Here is a 23,263-nt window from a genome sequence, read left to right on the forward strand (position 1 = left end):
TAGATTTATTGTGAAATTAATTTTTCTTGTTGCTTGTTTGTATTAATAAACGAATCAAATAAATTTTTGTTTCATTTTTTTCTAATATAGGACTAGCAGACAAGCATGCAGTCCACTTGATGGTGAAGTGGCTACTGCTGGTCAGGTGTAATCAACCCCATAGGATAATATTTTCCTACCTGAGGACTAAGCTGGAACACCTGGGAAAAGTATGTCTGTATGTCTAAGCGCACATCACTGCTGTTAAGAGTATGAGGCAGTAATAGGTGTGGCGGTGGTGCCGCCGGAGTCGAACTACAAAGGGTTCTTCCTTCAGTGCCCTCCTACCTATTTGTGCCCTCTTTCGCTTGCAGTTTTCACCGTTTTATGTGAATGTAGGATTACAAAATAAAGGATTACAAGGTTAATAAAAATATGTTGTATGTTTATCAATAATTTGTATAAATCCCGTGTAAAAAATCTGGTACTTACATTTTTAAGCAGGTGAATATCAATGCCTCGACACTGAGATTAACAGTCTCACGCTCTACTAATTATGTAAGGTCCGAGGTTTAAAGCCTCAGATTTTTCAAACTTATGTTCTTATAAATTAAGAAGTTACAAATAAATTATCACTTACTTGAACGGTAAGGAAAATAACCCTGGGAGTTACTTAAAAAAGATCTTAATGGTGCGTCAACTCTACCAATCCGCACTTGGCCAATGACCGCTAGATATTAAAAAATAAAATTAATTTGGCAGGTTAACAATCAATTATCGCTAGGGAAGATATTTTCCTATGGAAACAAGCGAATGTATTATACCAGTTGAGATTCTACCGTCTGTAGTATACCAGTTGAGATTCTACGCTGATCTGCAGTGGCGTAACTATAGGGTGGCAGGACTGGCTAAATGCCACAGGCCCTCCGGCCTGACGGGACCTTCGACCCGGGACGCTGCGAGCTCAAAATTGACCAAAAAATGTGTATATATCAGCGAGGTATATGCACGAAAATAAAGTCACCAGGGTCAAATAATCACTAAACTACGTATTCGTGATGGGATTCATAATAGGAATGCATATTTACTTCTACTTTATGTCTATTTAAGAAATTTAATAACGTATACCTAAAAAACATATAGAGAGTATATAATATCAAGTAGGTATTACTGTAGATTTTTCTATTGTAGAAAACACTGGGAGAATTATTTGAAATCAAATCCAGATACTTAATTTTTATTATTATTTTATAATAGGTTCGTTATTAAATAATAATGAGCATAATAAAAATATGGATTAAACTTAACTACATTGTATATGTTTTACTTTACTTTACTTTTGAATAATTCCGTGTCTCAGATGAATATTGCTTGCAAGTAGGTAAGTGGTCATCTGACATGAAAAAAATCATGTCAGATATGTCGACCAGGCTTGTGAATGCTTCCGGTGACCAAAAAGCTATTGGCTACTTTGCACAAAGATTAAGTCTGTCCGTGCAGCAAGGTAACGCCGCCAGCGTTTTGGGAACCATGCCTCACACGGCAATTTTAGATGGCTTATTCTTATAATTTTTAAATTTGTAAATAATTTCTTTTTTTTAGTTTATTGTTAAATTAATTACTTTTCTTACTTTAAATTTCATGTATATAAGTTGCTCTTTGTACAAATAAAAAAAATATAATAGTAGGTAAGTTAACTAAGTAATGATTTATAGGAATAATACATTTTATAGGCTTTTGTATATTATTTTAAATCTAGATTTCTTACAGACTTATCTGGTTTTTATTATAATTAATACTCAAAAAGAATAAAGTAAGATATCTTTTCAGAATACGTTTGCTAACTTTTTCATTTCACATGTGAATAAACAATGCCGATTCATAGCGATGCGACGCATATGCAAGGTATTGTCCATTAGCTAATTAATACGGTGGGAACTTAGCACGTACTTGAAAAGTATTTTCTTTGTATGACGGCAAGTAAAGGTAACGTTTACGTTCGGAAGTGTGCATGCAGGGGACTGACCGTGGCTCCGACTGTTAAAGAGTAGACTCAAAGTCGCATTCGTTACGCCAAGCGATACGCACGCGAGTTAACCGCCGTTCGAACAAATCGAGCGAGCGCAAATGTGCCGGCTAATACGTAAATCATAATACAATTTTTGCGATTTTTTTTACGTTTTCGATCTTATATTTTCATGTAAATAATACTGTTTTTTTCGCACACCATGGAGTTTTGGATGTTTGTATTTTGCGGTACGTATCATAGTGCTAAGTTTTTACCTAATTATTTATTGAACAATTAATTAACAGTAATAATATGTTTATCCACATATCTATAGATAGATAAATGTATATTAAAAAAAAACTTTTGTCTTGTGTTTTTTAAATATTATAGGAAAGGTACTTATTTTTATGTAAATGCCTAGATTAAACTTGAATTATTTTATAGACTGATATAACTAAACGTCTTAAAATCGTATCACGTACACCTAAATAATTACAATGTAAGAACTTATATCACCTTGTCCTAGTTTACTTTTTTAACGGGCGATTGACGATGGTTTTACTTTTTTGTCTCTAATACCAAAGATACGAGAACCTATAGTAATAATAGAAGCAGTCAAAATAAAATAATAATGGCTAAAATAAATGATTTAGTTAAGTCTAGATAATAATGAAAAGAATTTGTAGTAAAGGCGACTCTACATAAATAATTCTGTATGTATATATTACTATATATAACAAGTATACAATATAGGTATACCTACATACGTTAATAATTTTTCTTCTACTTTAAAACAATTACGACCCGCGTGGCGGAGCGATCACCATACCGGTCTGACGCACAAAGGGTCCCGGGTTCGATCCCCGGCCAGACAGATATCTAAATGATGAATTTGGATTTCTGTTTCTGGGTCTGGGTGTTCGTGTATTTGTCTATGTGTGTCCATGGCACCCAAGACACAGAAATTCCTAGTGTGGGGCTGTGAGTGTAGAAAGCGTTAATAATATTCATAAGAACGTTAATAATTTATTTAAAATGAATTTTAATTTTAAGTAAATTATTCAGCTGGTAAAATTTGGCAGCCCTGGTCAAATGAGAATTATCATAATGCGACCCATTCAAGTGATAAATACGAATTTAGTGGTCATTAAGCAGTTTTATAACAAAATAAGATCCAATCTTCTTACACAATGAGGAACTTATTACAGGAAAGGAGCACAGAAAATTTGGACAATTTTGCAATTCAGAAACGATTAACTACGTAATATATTTATGGGTTAATTTTATTCTGAATTAACTTCACATTTAAATCAGTCACTATTCACTAAATACGATTATGTAAAAAAAAGTAACAATGTAATTTGGTTGTTTTTGAATTTGAAGTTTACTAACCTTATTCAATGTAATTTTTTGAAAAATATAAACTGTCATTAAAATAACTGTGGTAACGAAGACCTTCCCGTGGTATTCCAGCTTAGACCTCCGGAGTTATGGCGCATCTGTGGCCGACCTCAGGTAGGAATCTAATCCTAACTGGGGTTGGTTGCAGATGTTAATTGGCGGCAGTAGCCACTTACCAACGGGGAACTGCATGCTCGTTTATTAAAATTTTGTAGTTTATCGGTAGATAAATATAGAATATCGTAAATTACTTAAAGTAACAAAAAACTATTGTCCCATTTTATTTATAAAGGCTATTATTAGTATGTCTTGACGAGTAGGTACTGTCTATTTTGTGATAAGATTTATTTAGATATGTATATTTAAACTTTTGCGAATACTTGTATATTTTGTACAATTTTTTTGTACGAGGGGGAAACCTTCAAAAGGTACCCGAAGACGTGGGAGCGACGCCGTGTTATGTGGGATTTTTACCGCACAAAAACCCCCCCGGTGGCCGTCCTTAGCGCTTGGTGGAAAACTCCGGGATCTCCGATTTAACACTGATTAACTGATTGGATGGTTCGAGCTCCCACTCTTGGCGCCCGCAACCCCGGAAGCCCCCTTTTAGTCACCTCTTACGATAGGCAGGGGATACCGTAGCCCTATTCTAGTACCTGGACTACAGGGACTATATATTTTGTACCTACCAATGTTAATAAACTTATTAACATTGTTTGAATATAAATTCTTCTGTTATTTTATGATTAATTTAATAAAATAAGATTAGATTTTTTAATAACTTTATCAGTTTGCTTAAGTATGCCTACACTCTAATCATTTATTGGATCAACTTAATTGTAGAGTATACATTTAAAAAGCATATAAAAATAAAGTAAAACATTATGTTTTACTTTATTTTTATATGCTTATTAAAATTAGTTTAAGATTTTGATCTCAATATCTGTATCTGATAATCTTGGAAATTACTAAAACTTAATAAGGGACTTCACGAAAATATTGCTACTTATACACTAAGGATTTGAGGCTCTTACGTATAGAATTAAAAAACGTGCATAGGGGTGCATTCAAGTGTGTCAGCGCGGGGAAACTCGTATTATAGATCATCATCTAATCATCGAATTAATGTTGTTTTTCCGCAGTAAAATAGACAACCTAGGGCGTAATAATAATTTAATTGTTGCGCTACGCACGAATAAATTATGTAGGTGATTGGTGAAGACGTAATTCTTAATTGCAACTAATCTTGCGGAGAGCCATTCGTTCCTCCACTCTTACGGCATAGATTACGCCGGTTTAATGTAATAATCTTGTTTGTTATCCAATCCGTCAGTTTAAAGTGTTTGCTTATTCACTTAGGGTGGTAAAGAAGCATTAACTGTTATATTGAAACATTTCAGAGATAAATGGGATGGGATTTTATATACGTATTTTAGTTACGTAGAAATCAACATAATATCGTATGCCCGTGGTAGAGCGTGGTGTAATGGTAAATATATATATACAATACTATTATAGTCTACCACGATGTTAAAACATATAACATGTTCTAAATTTAACAAAAATATTATCAGTATTACATCTATTCAATCCTTTTGATAAATCATATACATATATTAAATTACTATGAAGTATATTTTAAGTTATTGGGAAATAACGTTCATGAAAATTTACCTTATATAGGACAGTAATTTTAATATACAAAGGCATACACAGATACATGTCTTAACATTAAACAGGAAACTAATTAAACTCCATACCCTGCGATTATAGTGCATAAATAAATAAAATTCTTCAATTTCAAATGCTGACGTAACTACATCGAATAGGTACGTAATATTACATATATGACTAATGGCAAGTAATAACTCGAATACGAATCGATAAAAAATATTTTGCAAGTAGGTAACTGTAACAGTTATATTATGTATTTCTCACACAGTAGCCGAAAGACGACAAAGATAAGGAAAACATAGAGCATGTTCCCAATTTTTTATGTAAAATGCCAATATAGTAAAAAGAAATAAATATAGTTCAAAAAACTAAAAAACACGCTTTTATGATAAAATCAACTAAAAAATAGATAATTATTTTCAATCTAGGAATCAATTAAGGAACAGTAAATTGTATAATTGTGAAAAAAACGTGGAGTGCTCCACTTATCAATTTTCGAAAAGCACCCAACCTAGATCTAGGTATCTACCATGCAGAATCAAAAAAAAAGATGTTAAATATTTAAATCGGAAGATGGTTTGTCTATTTCCAAAGTTGTACCTATATTGTAATTTATAACAAAACATGAACAGAAACCACAGATATCTGGTATTTCTAAGATATTTCAAAGGAAGTGAAAACGCAGTGCAAAGTTAGTATTGATACCTAGGTATATGGTACGCGTAAAATTATAGTGGGCAGACAGCTGTCATCGGTAGTATTATTGCCTTACTTTCACCATATGGCGTCATGGGTGACCCAGCCGACCTTCACGATGACCACTCCAGTTTAAAATCAAGTTTAAGTATGAAATTAAGATGACAGATATTCAGTATGCAGGTTATAAGTTTTATAACGTTATAACGCTAGGAAGTTTTAACTAAACTCAAGTTTATTAGTATACTTCACGTCACATATTATAAATGTAAATAATAATATGAATACAGGAAAGTTGGATAATAAAAAAACAACATGTAATAAATAGTTTCAAAACTTGTGGCTATAAGTAGGTATATGTTCTTTAGCAGCTATCAATATGGCAGTAAAAAATCGTTAACATAAGCTGCTTTTGTAACGCTACGGTTAGTTACATAACTTATTAATAAATATTAATACAGTCTAAAAGTTTTAGTTCTGTACTTCCGCGTCTCGGTTTAACGGCTGTATTGATGTAAAAGGTCTGTTTCTGTCCACATATTATTGAAAGTACATTTACATTACCTTCTTTCAATGAAGCAAGCGCTTACCATGCTGTTTAATCGATGCTAAATAGAACCAAGGACCTAAATCTTTACAGACTTTCAAATGACCGACTTTATTCTCGGAGGTTGCTAGAGTTAACTAGTAGTAGTTCATTAAAAAGTACCTTTACCTTTTTTTAATTCATTAATTCAAAGATAATACATCTATTTATTACAAGGTTTTCTCATATAAAGTTTAGTTACATAATTTCCCATATTTTAGCAAGTTGTGCTAATTATATCCGCATATTTTTTAAAGTGCATACTATGACTATCACAAAATCTGCTGATAATCATCACAACTAACTAAACAATGCTCGGTTTAAATTTCAAACTAAAATGCTTATTGTGCAGCAGAGAAGGTCACGCCAATACGATTTTTATCTTTGTAAATGTCGCGGTAACTTGATTACTTATTCTGAAGGCAGTTTTACAGAAGGCAAATTTACTTATAAATCTTGTATAATGATATAAATATAATTATTATTTATATATTATATATATAATTTGAAGGTGGTAGGACCCTTTGTGGTTCGACTCCGGCGGCACCACCGCCACACCTATTTCTGACTAATAACAGCAGTGTTAGGCGCTGCTGTGTTCCGGTTTGAAGGGTGTGGTAAGGGAGACAGATTTTTCCAAGGCGTTCCAGCTTAGTCGTCAGGGGTAGCGGCGCATCTGTGGCCGACCTCAGGTAGGAATATCTAATCCTATCTGGGGTTGATTATAGATGTCTATGGGCGGCAGTAGCCACTTACCATCAGGTGGACTGCATGCTCGTCTGCTACTATTATATTATAAAAAAAAAACCGGCCAAGTGTGAATTGGGCAAAAATGGCTCCTCAAACAGTGTTTTTCATGAGGATTCCCTTTGATTTTAACTTTATTTGGCTTGTATTATTTTTTGCTATTTATTGTTGCTATAGTTATACACATTTTAAAATGTCTGGCTAGTACGCTTCAGTAGATAAGCCAAAAAAACGCCGTAACAAATGTTTTCCGTGACAGACGGACGGACATCGGAGCCGTAATTATAGGTTGTACCTTTTGGGTATGAAGTGTATGAACACTGTAAACCTACCTTTACCTTATTATTTCCATGTCTTAAAATATACACTAACAATAATATTTTCGACATTGACTGTTGTTCAAGGTTAATTAAAGCGGCGCATAAATTTGCACTTGTTGAAACTGTTAAATCTACAATTGCATAATTGTCTGTCTACAAGTTGCGATTAAAGTAAATAAAGTTTTATGAAGTTATAATCACGTAGGAATTTAAAATTTCAGTATCTATAAATTAATAATGATAACAATTTACAGTTTGTATACAAGTATTCAATAAATTCAATTTTGACACTTTGAAAGAGGTCAAAGTTTTTCTTGTCGAAAAGGCTTTATATGCGGAAAGTGACTGCCACATCATTTTACCATCTTGTGCTAAAGTTGGAGTTAAAAGGCGATTCAACTTCGGCCTTAAGGGTCAACACATCTGCAATGAACTTTAATTCACTTCACTTCACTTCTGATATCATTTTGTGTTAATTATAGATGTAGTACGGTAATCATTAATTATCAATTAAGCGGACTGCGTCGGAAAGGGGCTTCCTTGCAATTTCTGTAACATAAATCTGTTACATTTTACATAGTTATCGCTATCGCTACTATAGTTATATGATTGTACATTATATATCGCGGTGTAGGAGTCAGATGAACGTATCTACATTTCATTACTTTTACAGGAAAATACTGTCAAAAATCGCCACTTCGAACCTTACCAGCTCATTAATTGGGATAATACACGGTTGGTGAAATAGGTACATGGTTCTTATACCACGATATCCCGTATCATATAGGTATTTGCTGGCCACCTGGCGCTGTCAGAGTAATAATATTATTATATTTGGCTGCTTTAGTATGTAATCACACTTATATTACTTATATCGAAATAGAACGAACTATTGACAGCGTAAATGTCGATTTGTAAGTTTGGATCAAACCCAATTATTTACATCGACCATGTTTAGAAATTGCCTTAGTGGTTACAAGAACCTAATTGCATTAACTTACGACACCCTTAGAGGCATAGTTGTTAGTATGCACATATTTTATCGTTAGTTAAGGTTCTATAATACCTATAGATTTTTCTAGCTTAAGAATTAGCTATAAATAACATTTACTTGTATGTATGCCTATTCTCAAGTTCATACCGTCACACAAAATTGTATTTACTCCATATTTTCGTCATTTTTACTTACTAACGTTCCATTGCTCTCCAACTGAGCTTAAAAAAGTATATAACTTATAAAATTATATTCAATAGGAACAAGTAAAAGTATTTTGAGAATCAGTTGAATTTTGTACAAATCTCTGTTTGTAATTATCAAATGATATAACTATAGATACTTGCCTGACTTATCATTATAAAATGTAGCTTATTATAAATAATTATTTAATCACAAATTCGTTGAAACAGACTATGTTATTTAAGTTGTTAAAAAGTTAATTCGAAAGCACTAAATATATCTATCATGTTTATTTTGGTCATAATTAATGTCAGAGCATTTAAGTGATATTAATGGCACCCAGAGAGAGTTTTTAGAGAGGTAATATAATTTTAAGTGCAACGGAAGTCTACAAAAACTCTACCTGTAAGCTTTGCATTTCTTTTGCTCTCACCCAAAGACATTAGTATAATAAATATAGACACACACCGGCACTCTCACTACCGCTAACAAGTTTTATATCCTTTTCGATTCTCAGTAACACTGATGCAATATCCTTTCACGTTAAAAAATGAATAGGAAACACATTATAATTACTGAACTTTTTATAGGGCCTTACGCCACAGATTAATAAATAGTTACTTACGCCCTTACTACGTTACTTACGCCCGGTATTCATAATCAAAGGAATATTTTTTTGCCCATAAAAAGAAAGAAGAAAATTTGATAGCTATTGCCTAGAATAGCCAAATTTCAAATTTTGAAAGGCAAGAATTATTTTAGATCCATAATTCCTAAAGGTAGTAAATAATCTTTCATGTTTTTACACTTTTCGATTACTTGAACTGCACAAGAATATTTATTCGTAATAAAATAAAATGTTTTACAATAAATTATTTCCTGATCACGCGTAACCGTGGTTGCTTTGAAGGTCAAAAGGGGATTGTTGTCGAAATTATATAGAAACACTTGAATGGATTGTATTTTTATGATTACCTACAAACCATTACGCGCAGATTTAAGTATAGGTGCATTCTGAACTAAAAAGTTAAATTTTGATATGAATATGAATAACACTTTATTTATTCACAAATTCACAAAGTTCACACGCAGTTTTTATTATCACATTATACATTTCATTGGTGAGAAGTTGTGAAAACAAAATTTCCTTTACATACGAGTAGTAGTACATTCTTGCTAATTAATGTCGAGATTTTTAATTGGTATTTCATTCATAGCTTCCGTTCAGTTATTAGCCGGAACTGTGTTGTAAATTTTTTAATGTTCGCTTTTTAGCTACTAAATGTATTAGGTTAGCTTATCTATGAATTAAAATAAAGAAATTGTTTTTTCTCATAAGATTGAATGCAAAGTACCTAAAAGTATTTTAGTTGCTATATTAACACCTACATTGGAATCACCCAGTTATGCATCTTGGCATGTAAAATCTACCTAAACAAAGTGTTGCATTATTAAAATGTTTCTACATTGTTTCGCAATTTTCTATTTATATTTTTAAATATATCCTTGAAAATTGAAATAATTTCAATGTGTTATACATACTTAAAATCTCTTCGTTCACTGTAATCGTACTAAAAACTAGAAATTTATTAATTCGTGCTATTGATTGAATAAATTCAATTCGACTTGTACAAATTTCGTTCATATATTTTATACGTAAACAGATACTTTATATGCTTTAGGAACAAGATATATGAAAATCAATGATAATTATTTGGACCCCATTTCTTATTGAGGTTACTACGTTAAATTTGAATGTAATTATCCTCGACCTGTTATTGGGTTAAACTTTCAAGACTGTTTGAATAGGTGTATTAATATCGAGCTTGCTAGTCACACAAAATAAACGTAAGTAGAACACATCCTTGTGGGATATATATCACAGGGCGTGTTATGCAATCGAAATGTATCAGATAATGTTCGCTAGACTAGACCACTAGTCTCGATTGTCACTAGAGGTTTGATCAATGGATACTTCACCTATTCATGTGTAATATAACTTTACAACAATACTTTATAGCCCTTTAAAATTTTAAAACTCTAATTATAATATTATATAGGCAATATAATTTAAAAGTTATTTTAAAAATAACTTTCCATGAGAAACGTTATTTTATTTGCTTTTATATAAATGTAGAAGTAGCAAATAAGTCCACCTGATGGTAAGTGGCTACTGCCGCCCATTGTGATCTTTAATGGACCCCTGATAAGATAAGATTCGTACTTAACGTCGACCTTAGATACGAGTACATTGCTACCGCTGAAGACTAAATGGGAACGCCTTGTACAGTTATGTCTCGCTTACCACACCCTTCAAAAGAAAACACAGCAGTGCCTAACACACATGCTACTAGGCAGAAATAAGAGTGGCGGAAGGTAGCTTCGAATATCTTTAATGCGCGTAGGTAGTTTTAATTGTGAAGGTTTTGACTGAATTTGGCACTTTACGTGAGTTTTGATCTTGTTTTCCGGGAGTTAATGTAATGAGATGGAAAATTATGCATGTGAATGGTATATCAAGGTCATCGTTGACATACGCTTTTTTATAAAGACACTCTCGAAGGCTCTGTATAGGATATACACAGTTAATTTTGCACATAAATTACAATTTGCAATATTGCAATGCGGACGATATCTACGCGAATACCTATGTACTCCGTTGATCTTAAATTAAGTTAAAGCTGAGAACTGGACTTGGAGCGGATTAATTTATGGGGAGAGTTATTTAAGATTAGCAAACTAGCGTTGTTAAAAGTAGGCGTTCAATCAAAATTATGCAATATTTTACTGTGAGACAGCTGCTTTTGATATTATGAGAATACTTCCCACACCTTTGCAGTAGGAATCATCTGCGACCTAAAAATCTTTTTAAATTGTAAAATCTACGTAGGGGTCACGTATACTCTCTTTTGGTTTGAGGTTGGCTTTAAATTGGAGGAAAATTCATGGAATTGTTCAATGATATTATCACTTCCTTAACTTGCTAAATACATCATTCTTTTACTGCGCTTGCAAGATGTGACGTGAAGCATTTTTCTCAAAATTGCTAATAACATTATGTTATTTAAAGCCATCGACGTATTGAAAACTTCTTATTTGTTACAAACATTGCATTTTTTCATTAGGTATATCAAATGTAGAACGGAGTAAATAAAAGGACGTAGGTAATAATATTTTTTTAAAGAAACTAAATATTAAACTAATATTTAATTATTTATAGACAAGATTTATACGATCCTGTCATGTATTGGCAGACTTCGTAGTTACTTTCATACTTTGCATTGCAGTTCAATATTTGTGTATCATAGGGAACTGAAGGCCGTGGGAAACTAGTGACAAATAAGGTCGTGCAAAGACGTAGGCCAACTACTGGAAAATCGTCGGCATACAAATGGCACGATCTTTAGCATAATAACAATGCACAGACGTGCAGCTTATGACATTAAATTTTTATCATATTTATGTGATAAATAATCAAGTAGTTGTAAAGTATTTATTAATTGCCTTTTTAATTGGTTCAAAACAAAAACGGATTAAGTAATTAAATGGTAAACATTTTAGTTAGATTTAAATCTTGGCTCTACTTGTGTAAGATTTAACACTGGGTTTACAGAGATATAACTGACGTAATTACAGAAAATCAGATAATTTGAAAGTGATATACCTAGTTATCTACGAGTACATATGCTATTTGTCTCTACCTTTTACCATACGAGTAAAAATGAGAAAATAGTATTGTATAATGCTATTGAAGAGATATTTTTTAATAATTTGAAGCCAAATAAGTAAGTATACTCTACTTTTTTATGAGAATGAAATCTGCTAACTCTATAGTATTTTTATATCAAATCTGGACAGAACAGTAAACAAAAATCACCTTGAACTAGAAAAAAGTTGGCAAAGACTCTACGTCACATATTAAATCGTAATGAAACTGAGATACGGTGTACTTCAAATAATATAAGCACTTATGAAAAGTAATTGTAGTTGTTGAAAACAAAACAAATACTTTCTGGTACTTTTAATACCTACCTACCGATTAAATGACGACACAGTGATTTATTAAAAAGTAAAATTATTTAAATGCTACTTACTTATTTTATTCTAAATAGTTTCTTCTAAAGTTATCCTAGAAAATAGCCAATATAAGTTTTCAGACAAATATTAATTATTTATTTATTTTAAATTAATAATACACACTTTGGAAAAGTAACTTATTCCTATAGAATTATATAATAATTGGAAGTTCAAAACTTAATATTTATAACTGTTAAAGTTATCTCAACACACATAAGTGATTAATTATGTTAATTGGAATTAAAATTCCATCTCTTCTTTCCATTATTTTTATGTAAGAATACATAATAGTGAATACTAAATTAATTGGTAAACAAAACATGTTATTACGAATGTAATTCGATGTAATGACTTGAAAGTACAAAACTCTAGGCGGTGTAACCGTCTCACCTATTAGTGTAGGCCTTATACCTTCATGGGCGTAGAGCCAGATTGTCTTTAGCGCCCTTTCGGGCGATCTTTTAATTTCAAGGGTATTGTATATTTGAGCTTAATGTTGCATTATATAATAAGAGGAGCGTTTATTATGCTGATGTTTTTCAGATTCAGATTATTATTATAGGATCTATTTAAATTCGTTACGTATATACCTATAGCTGTTATGCATTCTACATTCTACCATCTAACACCTAGACCTACTTTTTGTCTCGCCCCAGCCCAGGGGCGTTGCTATCACATATTTAAGCTCCATACTAGCAATGTTTTTAATGTGGTCTTGGTATTCGAACAATAACTAAACTAGAGTAAGTGAGCAGTAAGACAAACCTTAAATGTAGAGTTGGTTATCAGTCGTAGCATCGCATCTGTGACAGATTTCTAGTATCTAAATACTTACATATATTGAATTGTTGTTTTGATGGTTAAAGGATTATATTCATGGGACTCCAGTTATCATCTTATACAAGGTGGACTGAATGACCTTTTTCTACTTCATTAACATACTTATGTTTAATTCTTACGTTGTATTCATATTCATTAATTTTCTATTAAGCATTACCTAATAATAATAATTGGTAATCGAGAGATTTTCCTGTTATCTAAAAAACTTATTTACATAAGATATTAACGTAATATACAAATCAACCCATTGCAGCTGTTTTAAATATTATACTTATTTAGGAACATTTTAAAAAGATGAAGTAATTCACGTATTGTAACCTCCTTTTGTGAGAAATATTTTGAAATTTCTTCTAAATAAAATATTTTATTACATATTTAATTAAAAGAATGACTCATTGTTGCCAAGTTTATTACAGAACAAAAGAAATAGCCAGCGACAGCCACAATGCCCTACCTTATACATGGTAAACACTTTCTCTTTTAAACTCGATTGGTCAAACGTATTGAATATAGAAATCGATAGTAGTGAAATAATAAGTGTCAATAAACTGTCGGAAAAAATCATATGCAAGTAGAAAATATAGGGATTTTAAATTACCCTAATTGACCCCCGGCTTAATAGAATTTCAGTCCTTAAACAGGGTCTAAATACTAATGATTTTACAAATGCAATGATTAAAAAATATAAACGAGGAACTTAATAAATTGAAAAAGTTATAGAATTTTAAAAACGATTTTGTTCCTTGAAAATCCGTAGAAAATTTAAGTATAAAAGTTAAATGTATATGTATTTTTGCATTACAAAAATATATGGCTTCATAATTTCAAAGTGTCGAAATGAGTAGGTAGGCTACATGTTTCTAGCCTTCACTTTTTAAATCCCATTTCCAAGTAAGGATTACTCTCTATAATTGGAGAAAGTACGGAGGGCACTTACATTATCATACTATATTATACTCTATGTGATTCATAGCTAGAACTTAACTTATATATAAAATTCTTGTGTCACAAGAAGCGGCTTTACCGATTTTCACCAAATTTTATATGCATATTCAGTAGGAGTGAAAATCGGCTACTATCTATTTTTCATACCACAAAGTGATAAGGGTTGTTCTCCCTTAACGTTTTTTATTTATATGGCAACACAACGTTTGCCGGGTCAGCTCGTTATATGTGAAGTTAATTAGTATTGTCCATGTATATATAAACTGCATTAAAGTAGGCAATGTAATGAAGATAAAGGTAGTTGAACTCTTTGTAGAGTTCGTTCTGTAGATCAAGCGCCATATTAATTTTCGTTTTAAATCATGACTAATTACATTAGGCTGCAGTGAACGCTTGATATTCAGTATGAGGTGAAGTTAGTCTTTTTTGTACAAAGAGGCGTGATAAGTTATTAATTTAGGTTCTATAGGACTTGCCAATATCTACGTTATTCTGAAAAAGTCTTCTCCCGATATTTCCTTAATCCTTCATTAAAGTTTTATTAATTGCTGCTATTGTAAAAAATCTATTGAAGCAGTTTATTAGTTATAGAGGATAACTTTTTTACAGTTATTTTTAAACAAAGCAGTATTTTTATATTGTTTTAAATGTATGCAACGGTAAAGGTAGGTACACAATTTATGTACAAAACATTTTAATGGGTACATAAAACAATTTATTAAGCCTCTCTATTACCTAGTATCTTGTGGCTGTATCCATTTAATTAGGCCAGCAATAAAAATGCTCAAAGGACGTTTAAACGTACTCGTGCAGTTTAACGCATTTATTAGTCACCGGTAACTTTTCGCTAATGAAATATGTATCAGATAAAGGCACAGCGGGCATTACTGAAGTGGTGACAGTCGTGCAGTTGCCCCAGTTGCCGCAGTAGGCAGCATTGCGACAGCAACACACTGGGCTTGACGACTCACCGCTCTCCTGCTATGGGCTTCCGTCCTACACTTCATCCTGTACCCGTATTTTAAGTAAAACATGTAAAAAATATGTTAATCTGAAATACCTTTGGATAAATAATCCACGATATATATTGCAAAATATTAGCTAATTCACCTAGCTAGAGTCATATAGACAATTTATTATTCGTTTAAATTATTAGGAACGAATAATTGTAAGAAATGTCCCAATTATAATGTATTTTCTGTTGTTTAAATTTAGTATCGTTGGAGATAGGATACATCCATAATGTTATGTTTATTTTTAAGATCAAATATATTGTCTAGCATTAAGAAAATTAAAGGCGCAATAAGAATGTAGGAAGTAATATAACTCAATCTTCACTGCAATTGTTGATTGTTCAGATTGCTCTACAATTGTTATTTCAATATGAGTAATCTTACATTTTAATCATCACGTAACTTGGCAAAGAAATAAGTTGTAAGTAACGCCTATGTTGTTTCAAACAAAATGTATTACAAAATTCATACTTACACGAAATTTTTCCACACACGAAATAGGCGTGTCTGTTTCATATATAGTTAATTGCTGTACTATTATTCGTACAGTTGAATTGTTGGCGATACCTAAGCGCTCTAAAAAATGATACAGTTTCACCACTATACCCACGACAATGAATACAAGGATGTGAAGAAATAATGCTCTGTTTCAATGATAGAATGCCCATACTATCAATTATGTTCTATTAACACTATAAAGGCAATTTAAGAACGATCAAGTGTTCAATTGTTTTATATAAAAGGTACCAAGAAACAATCAGTTCTGAAGTACAGGTGTAATAATGAGTAATGGAGTGATCCGTTTACTATAAAATACATACATTATATATTTCGTAAGTAATTCGCAAGTATGTAGAAAGAAGAGCAATAAATACTTGAGATACGTTTTTTACTACCTTGGCCCAGTAAAACACTTTCGAAGAAGTTGCGATTGTAAAAATATTCGTATTATTTGTTAATGACGAGAAAGATGTTTCAATAGATCCATACATGACTTCATAAATACATTAGAAGGCATTAGTGAAAGGGATTTTTGAATGGGAACAGGACGACCTCGTCAGTTTAGCAAAACAGTCTCAAACCAGACAAAGATTCGGGTGTACCTAATATGGTATTGCAGAGTGAATGTGTGCTTTAGAATATCGATTTGATGAGGCGGAAAATGTAGAGCAAGGTTAAGGTATAAATAAAATGGAGTTACGAGACTTAGGATTTTCAATGTTTTCATATACCCTTATTATGAAAAATAGACAATCAAAAGTTATTAAAAGTAAACTCTTATAGAACATTTTTTGAACGTCAGTAATCTATCACCGCTTTACAAGGTGTTTTGTGTGTGGAGGAGAGTCCGCGAAAGAGATCACGTATCTTTACCATAAAAGTTTGTTAACCACAATATTCACTTAGGATAAAGGGGCAACTTCTTTTATAATCGAGGTTTTATACCATAGTTACTTTAATCATTTCTATAAACAAAAAACAATGGTTGACATAATGAATACCTGCTTTGTGGATAACATATCTCTTTCTCATTTTTTGTTGGTCCTTAGCGTAGCGAAAAAAATCTAAATCTATATGTCTCATACTCCGGCACGAGATTTCGCCTTCGTGTCTTTGTTGTAATTAAATCACCAAGTAATACACAAAAAAGTAGACTAAAATTCTGAACGAATCAATATAAAAACTGTAAGATATTCTGCTCACTGATGACGGCTTGTTTTGTATGCCGCTTCGAAACATTGAGATGTAATCGTTTTACTGTTACTCCAATAAAAAGTATTATTACTTACAGGGAAAGTCATGCACGTATGCTTGCAATTTCCAATACGACTTTGTAGTATTTGTTTAATAAAATACCTACCTAAAATGTAAAGAGTTAAGTAGGTGCATTTATAAATTGATGCCATAAAATATTAGAAACACAAAGATTATTAATTGTGATTTTAAACGACGCACAATATTATATGTTAACCTCATAGACTTAGGTAATACAACTGGGTATAGGTAATAGCTACGTATACTTAATATATTTTAGTACTTCAAACTGCGGTACTACAGTCTAAAAAGTATTTCTAATACCTATTTATAAGTAAAAAAATAATGACCATAAACTTTCGCTATGAGATCCTATAGGTCTCTGTCTCGGATATTGTGAACCTTTGCGAAGTTTGCTATGTTTTAGAGGTAAAAAAAGTTATCTTAATACCTTTTAATTTTGACCTCTCTATGTATATTATGTATAATCAAATCAAGTAACTAGATACATATAATTACTTAAAATCTACATTTGTAGCCTTGTTGCAAATGGTTCAACTATTTCCGATAACTGCACATTTGGCTATACGTGAAAACCGTTCGAGTTTAATTATCATACTCGTATATTACCTATTTGACGTAAGGGTTTGTCCTTGTCATAAAATTAATTTATTTGTACTTTATTCCAACCTTAACGACATTTGACAAAATAAACAACGCTACTAATTTTATAGGTATTCGTGGTACACCGTTGAATGGACATTAAGAATCATCTTCATCTGCGGTCAATCTCGCCTAATCAGTAAACACGGCGAGCTTACATAACGGCTAAACGTCGCGTCGGTTGCCAATGTGGTCGGATTTCGCTTTCACTGTAATAACTTGCTTTCTATAATTTTGGGTGAATAACGTGACAATCGTGCCGTATGTCACGAGATGACCTACGCAGGCATCAACGTCACGCCACACGGCGTGTCTCATAACACAGGCGTGTAATTTGCACATAATTACCCAACCAGAACCAACATTGTACATACGAGTACTTTGTTTGAGCTACGGTGAAGAATACATTGTAACTACTTAAGTTTTGTGACAATTTAACCTCTTATTTACCATTGTGTGGTATTTAAGGTAATTTAAAGAGAAACTTAAATACGTATTAATATTTTGTCTCTTAGGTTGTTTAGATACCGTTTTACTGATGTCTTTTATCTTTGATTCGACTAGCCTAATCATTTCCAAGTTTATTATTGCTTATTGGCGTCAAGTCTCGTTGGTAAATCATAGGAATGCGTAACATACCCGACGATAAAATTACATGTAATTTTGTCCTGAAATTGACATTATAGTCGTTATTCGAGAATTATGCAATTTGTATATATTGTGAATTGTAATTAATAAAACGCATTATTGTGGAAATATGCTTATGCAATATGATGTAAATATTTCTAAGTAAAATATTAAAGTACCTAAATACGTAGTTAGCTGGTTTTTATTATACCTATAGGTAGATTAAATTGATGAAACTTTCAATCGGAGTTGCAACAAGCAAGCAAATTAGCTTTCTACCATGATAGGAATACATTAGAAAAGCGGTAAATGACAAGTCATATCGACTTATAATTATCTATGTGGACAAAATCGAACGTGAATTATTATTATAAGTATGTAATCATATACCTATAGGTATAATATCTATAACATCTATGAGTCTAAAGTGCTTAAGTGCGCGGCTTCTTAGGTATATGTTTGCGTTTCACATAGGAAGCGGTATGATTTTGTAATCAAAATAGTTTGCGACATCTGCTCTATAGAGTTTAGTCAAAATCGGCTCAGCTGTTACTGTATAAACAAATATAAAATAAAACGCATTCGATTAATAATTATTTAATTAATGCAAATGTTGTACCTGACATCGTATTTGATAGAAAATATTAAACGGGAAAACAGATTATTGTACGTTAAATAATTACTGTAGCATATTGAAATAAACAAGTATAGAGCAACTTGAATAATCCAATTAATTTTAATGATAACTGGTTCCATTAGAGGCCACAATGGTTAGATCTGCATAATCATACCCTGCGGACTAGAAGAAAGTAGTGGAAGTAGTATTGCTTTAAGGTAGAAAAAGTAGTAATACCGGCATTACACTGTTTTTGAATTGAATGGTAATTAAAGTCTTTAATGACCGTAGTCAGTCTTTCTTCTGTTCCATCGATACAAAATATAATGCCTACGACACTTTAATATCATTAAACTGATAACTTTAATTGAATTAAAAAAACGAATGAAGGTAATCAACTTTTAATGCAAAACTACTTATAAATCTTAAATCCGTTTTGGTACAGTAACCGAGACTGATTTATATTAATAGTCATGCGTGTAGGTAACAAAAAGTGGTTTAGACAGACCTACTGACAGATTAAGCAGGATTATTTTATTCACTGAAAATTGTATCCTACTCTACTCTATAGCATGGTAAAACGTAATATATTCAGACGCAATAGTTATTCATTCGCGCATTTCCAAAGAATTCAGTAATCTTTCATTTCAGTTAGAGTAGCTTAGTCATTATTTTATAACAATGCATATTAGGGTAATGGGTAGGGTAGATTAGAGAAACAGTAACTTATGTATAGCTGTATTCATTTTTATATTCCATTGCTAAGTGCATATCACCATATAACACCATTGTGAAGGCCTGAAGCGTAGACGTAGATACCTACTTCTCCACGCTGCTCCAATGCTGATTGGTGAAGTACCTTTTTAGGATTAGGGCGAACGAGTTTCGTTCTACATATTTGTTGTTAACTCATCGTAATGTATGCTTATCAAGATTAACATTACCTAAACATAATACTATCCATAAAACCATGATAAGAATTGCTTGTTGGTGTCTATATATAAAATAAGCTTGCCCAGTAGGTGCAATTGAAAAGGTCAGTGACGCATAAGTGTTTAACCCCGAAAATTTAACAACTTTAAATTGTGATGCGTCCATTTTTGTAATATATCAACAGAGCGTAATTTGTAAGACAGAACCTTTTTGACTTTAGTCCTTGAGGGATCATGTTCCTATAATCAACTTCAATAAAAACGGCTTATCATTAATTCTGTTTCAGAGGGTAGATACGTCATGCAACCACCATATAACTCTAGATATCTAAGACTAGCTGACCCGGCAAACTTAGTACCGCGTCAAAATCAATTTATCAAATATATTTCATATAAAATATAGCCTATGTTACTCGTGGATAATGTAGCTTTCGAATGGTGAAAGAATTTTTAAAATAGGTCCAGTAGTTTTTGAGCCTATTAATTACAATCAAACAAACAAACAAAGTTTTCCTCTTTATAATATAGTATAGAAGTATAGATAATCCAGTTTTTAAATCTCTGATCATGAAGGTTTTCTCTATTAGGTATACCTACATTCGTATAGTAACATAGCGTAAATGTTCTTGATTATTCTTACATTCCAATAGTTTAAATATAAACCTGATTTTTAAATGACTTACGAAGGTACTTTGTTTTCCACAGGCGCGTGCAATGTATCCGTCTTTTTATTACAATGTTACATTTAAATCTATTGCATTGTATAACTATCTAGGCTTTTTTTTTGTTAACGAGGGGGAAACCTTCAAAAGGTACCCGGTGCCGTAGGAGCGACACAAGGGTTATGTGGGACTCTTACCGCATTAAAACCCCCCCCCGGTGGCCGTCCTCGGCGCTGCGTAGAGGACTCCGGGATCTCCAACGGAACGCAACCGGAGTCCTCTTAGCGTTGTGCCCCGTAGGGCTCCGCCCAGGTGAGCTTGATGCTCACCACACCGTCTGGTGTGCACGACTGTATGCGACCACACATACCGCCGTCCTTCCCGGGGTCGCTGGCCGGGTGGTTTGAGCTCCCACTCTTGCCGTCCGCAACCCCGAAAACCCCCTTTTAGTCGCCTTTTACGACAGGCAGAGGATACGGTAGCCCTATTCTGGTCCCGGAACTACAGGGACAAACTTTCTAGGCCTACGTTATCGAATCGGCCACTAGTAGGTACTATAGTATGTAACTTAATTTAATTCACGTATCTTATTTTAACGTTTTAATTATAAAATTGTACCAAGTTGAATTAAATAACTAAAAAATGCTGTTAAAAATTAAGCAACACTTTATTGCAAGGCAATAATATTGAAGCTTTTACATATCTATATCTAATATATTTTTTATGATGGCGAGTTGTTCTTCCATACATTTGCAGAAGGCTGAGAACGTATTTAGTTAGCCACGTTCGTTTGATTTAACAAGAATATCCGCTTATAGAGTTCTTTTAGATTGGCAGCTAGACTGCATCCTGTTTTGCTCTACTAAAGTAGCTATGTCATAATTCTTTCACAATGTCTTAATTGTTTTACAGTTTCAGAAGTAGGTATACTATAGATCAATAACATGCCCTTTTTAAATTCGTTAATTACATAGGTGTCTAATTAATGAACTCACTGGGGTATGCTCATTCAGCGTTGAGTAATAATCATTAAACAGCAAATTACGATTATTCGTGACTGATTGGCAAAGGATCAATCAGTGCTCATTGTATTGTTGTGTACATTATTAGATTAATTTATCTTCAGTCACGATACTGTTTAAACTAGGAACGTACCTAAATTGTTTAGAAAGGTTTATCCACAAATGTCCAAAGGAGTAGTAACGTTTCGATAGCCGACTTCAGGTAGGTCTTTTTATTCTATCTAGGATTGATTATTTATGGAAATCCAGGGGCGTTATAAACGTTTCCAAAACATGTAACCCGATTTTTAAAAAACATATCTTTTCGCAAGTATTGATAATGTAAGAGCCTCAGTAACAAATTTTAACTAATATTAATAAGATACTAATCTACTTTATACGTTACCCGTATCAATATCAACCTCAAAAGTGGCGAGTCTTCGGCAATTCTCTCACCAACAAACTTTACGCCCCAATGCCGCTGCGAAAAGTATATTATTTCGAGGTCAAATGTACACCCACTCACATATTATGTTTGGAAAAGTTACTAAGCAATATGATCAGATATTAATAACGACTAGTTTTGATCGATTTTTTTTATAAAATTACATTCGGAAACCTTGACAGTCACGATAAGAATATGCTTTCAATTCCGCCATTCACGATACGAAAACTGTGTTTACTTTACCGTATCCTAGTCAGAGAGGGTTAATTATACTATACAACTGCTAATCGTTTGAAAGTGAAACGAATTATTGTACCTTTGCCCTTAAACCACAGGCTGACCTATTTCTAGGGAAAAACAACCATTGCGTTTCGGTGAAAGGTTATAAGGAAGATGCGGGCTGTCTTACCCGTGAGGCGAGTCCTTAGCTGTGACACCTTATCGGTAATTAGTTTCAGGTGCTCCATATACTGGAAAATCCCTGTTCTTTATTGGCTACAGATGTCCATGGGTGGCAGAAAGCACTAAGATATAGGTATTACTTTAATCTTATAAAAAATAGGTTTCCATCCTAGATGTACTAAAAGTTTGATACACCAGATAGGTACCATACAATTGGTGAGTTTTAAGGTGGGTAGAACATTAGGTACCGCCTTTTTCGAATATTTTCATCATAGCAAAAATACAATATTTGATAAAAAGAGCAGTCCATATCTTGCATGTAGGTATGCGATAAAAACGAACGTGCATACTGGACCGTGGAGGACCTCCACACAATGCCACCATTCGCGTAGATTTCATTTTCAGGTTACTTAAAAAGTGGGTAGCCAATTATTGTACGTTTTTTCTCCACAATTAAGTATGTGTTAGGTAATATTGGTGATGAAATAATATTTATGTTACTGATACATAATACTGAAGTTTTTTTGTAACTATTAAATAAATGTTTTATTTTCCTTCTTTATATGTATATCCATCTACCCAGGTAGGTATAGATAGATAGACGGTTTAATAAGACAATTAATTGTACAAATTATATACGTATACGAATAGTACACGGTTTGTATAACGATTGTTATGAATATTAGGTGAAATAATA

At 32.6% G+C, this 23,263-nt stretch overlaps 1 protein-coding gene across 1 annotated transcript in view; it reads left to right on the forward strand.

Annotated features, from left to right (window-relative positions):
• Positions 1–2,014: 2,014 nt before the first annotated feature.
• LOC140742269 (uncharacterized) overlaps positions 2,015–23,263 on the forward strand; it is a 28,253-nt gene continuing 7,004 nt past the window's right edge. The window contains exon 1 of the mRNA XM_073073120.1: positions 2,015–2,235. Coding sequence (XP_072929221.1) covers positions 2,208–2,235 — 28 coding nt within the window. The 5' untranslated portion in view covers positions 2,015–2,207. The remainder of the gene's footprint in view (positions 2,236–23,263) is intronic.

The sequence above is a fragment of the Epargyreus clarus genome, unplaced genomic scaffold, assembly GCF_041222505.1.
Source record: "Epargyreus clarus isolate Ecla_fem2 unplaced genomic scaffold, WU_Ecla_fem_2.2 ptg000005l, whole genome shotgun sequence".
NCBI classification, from domain to species: domain Eukaryota; kingdom Metazoa; phylum Arthropoda; class Insecta; order Lepidoptera; family Hesperiidae; genus Epargyreus; species Epargyreus clarus.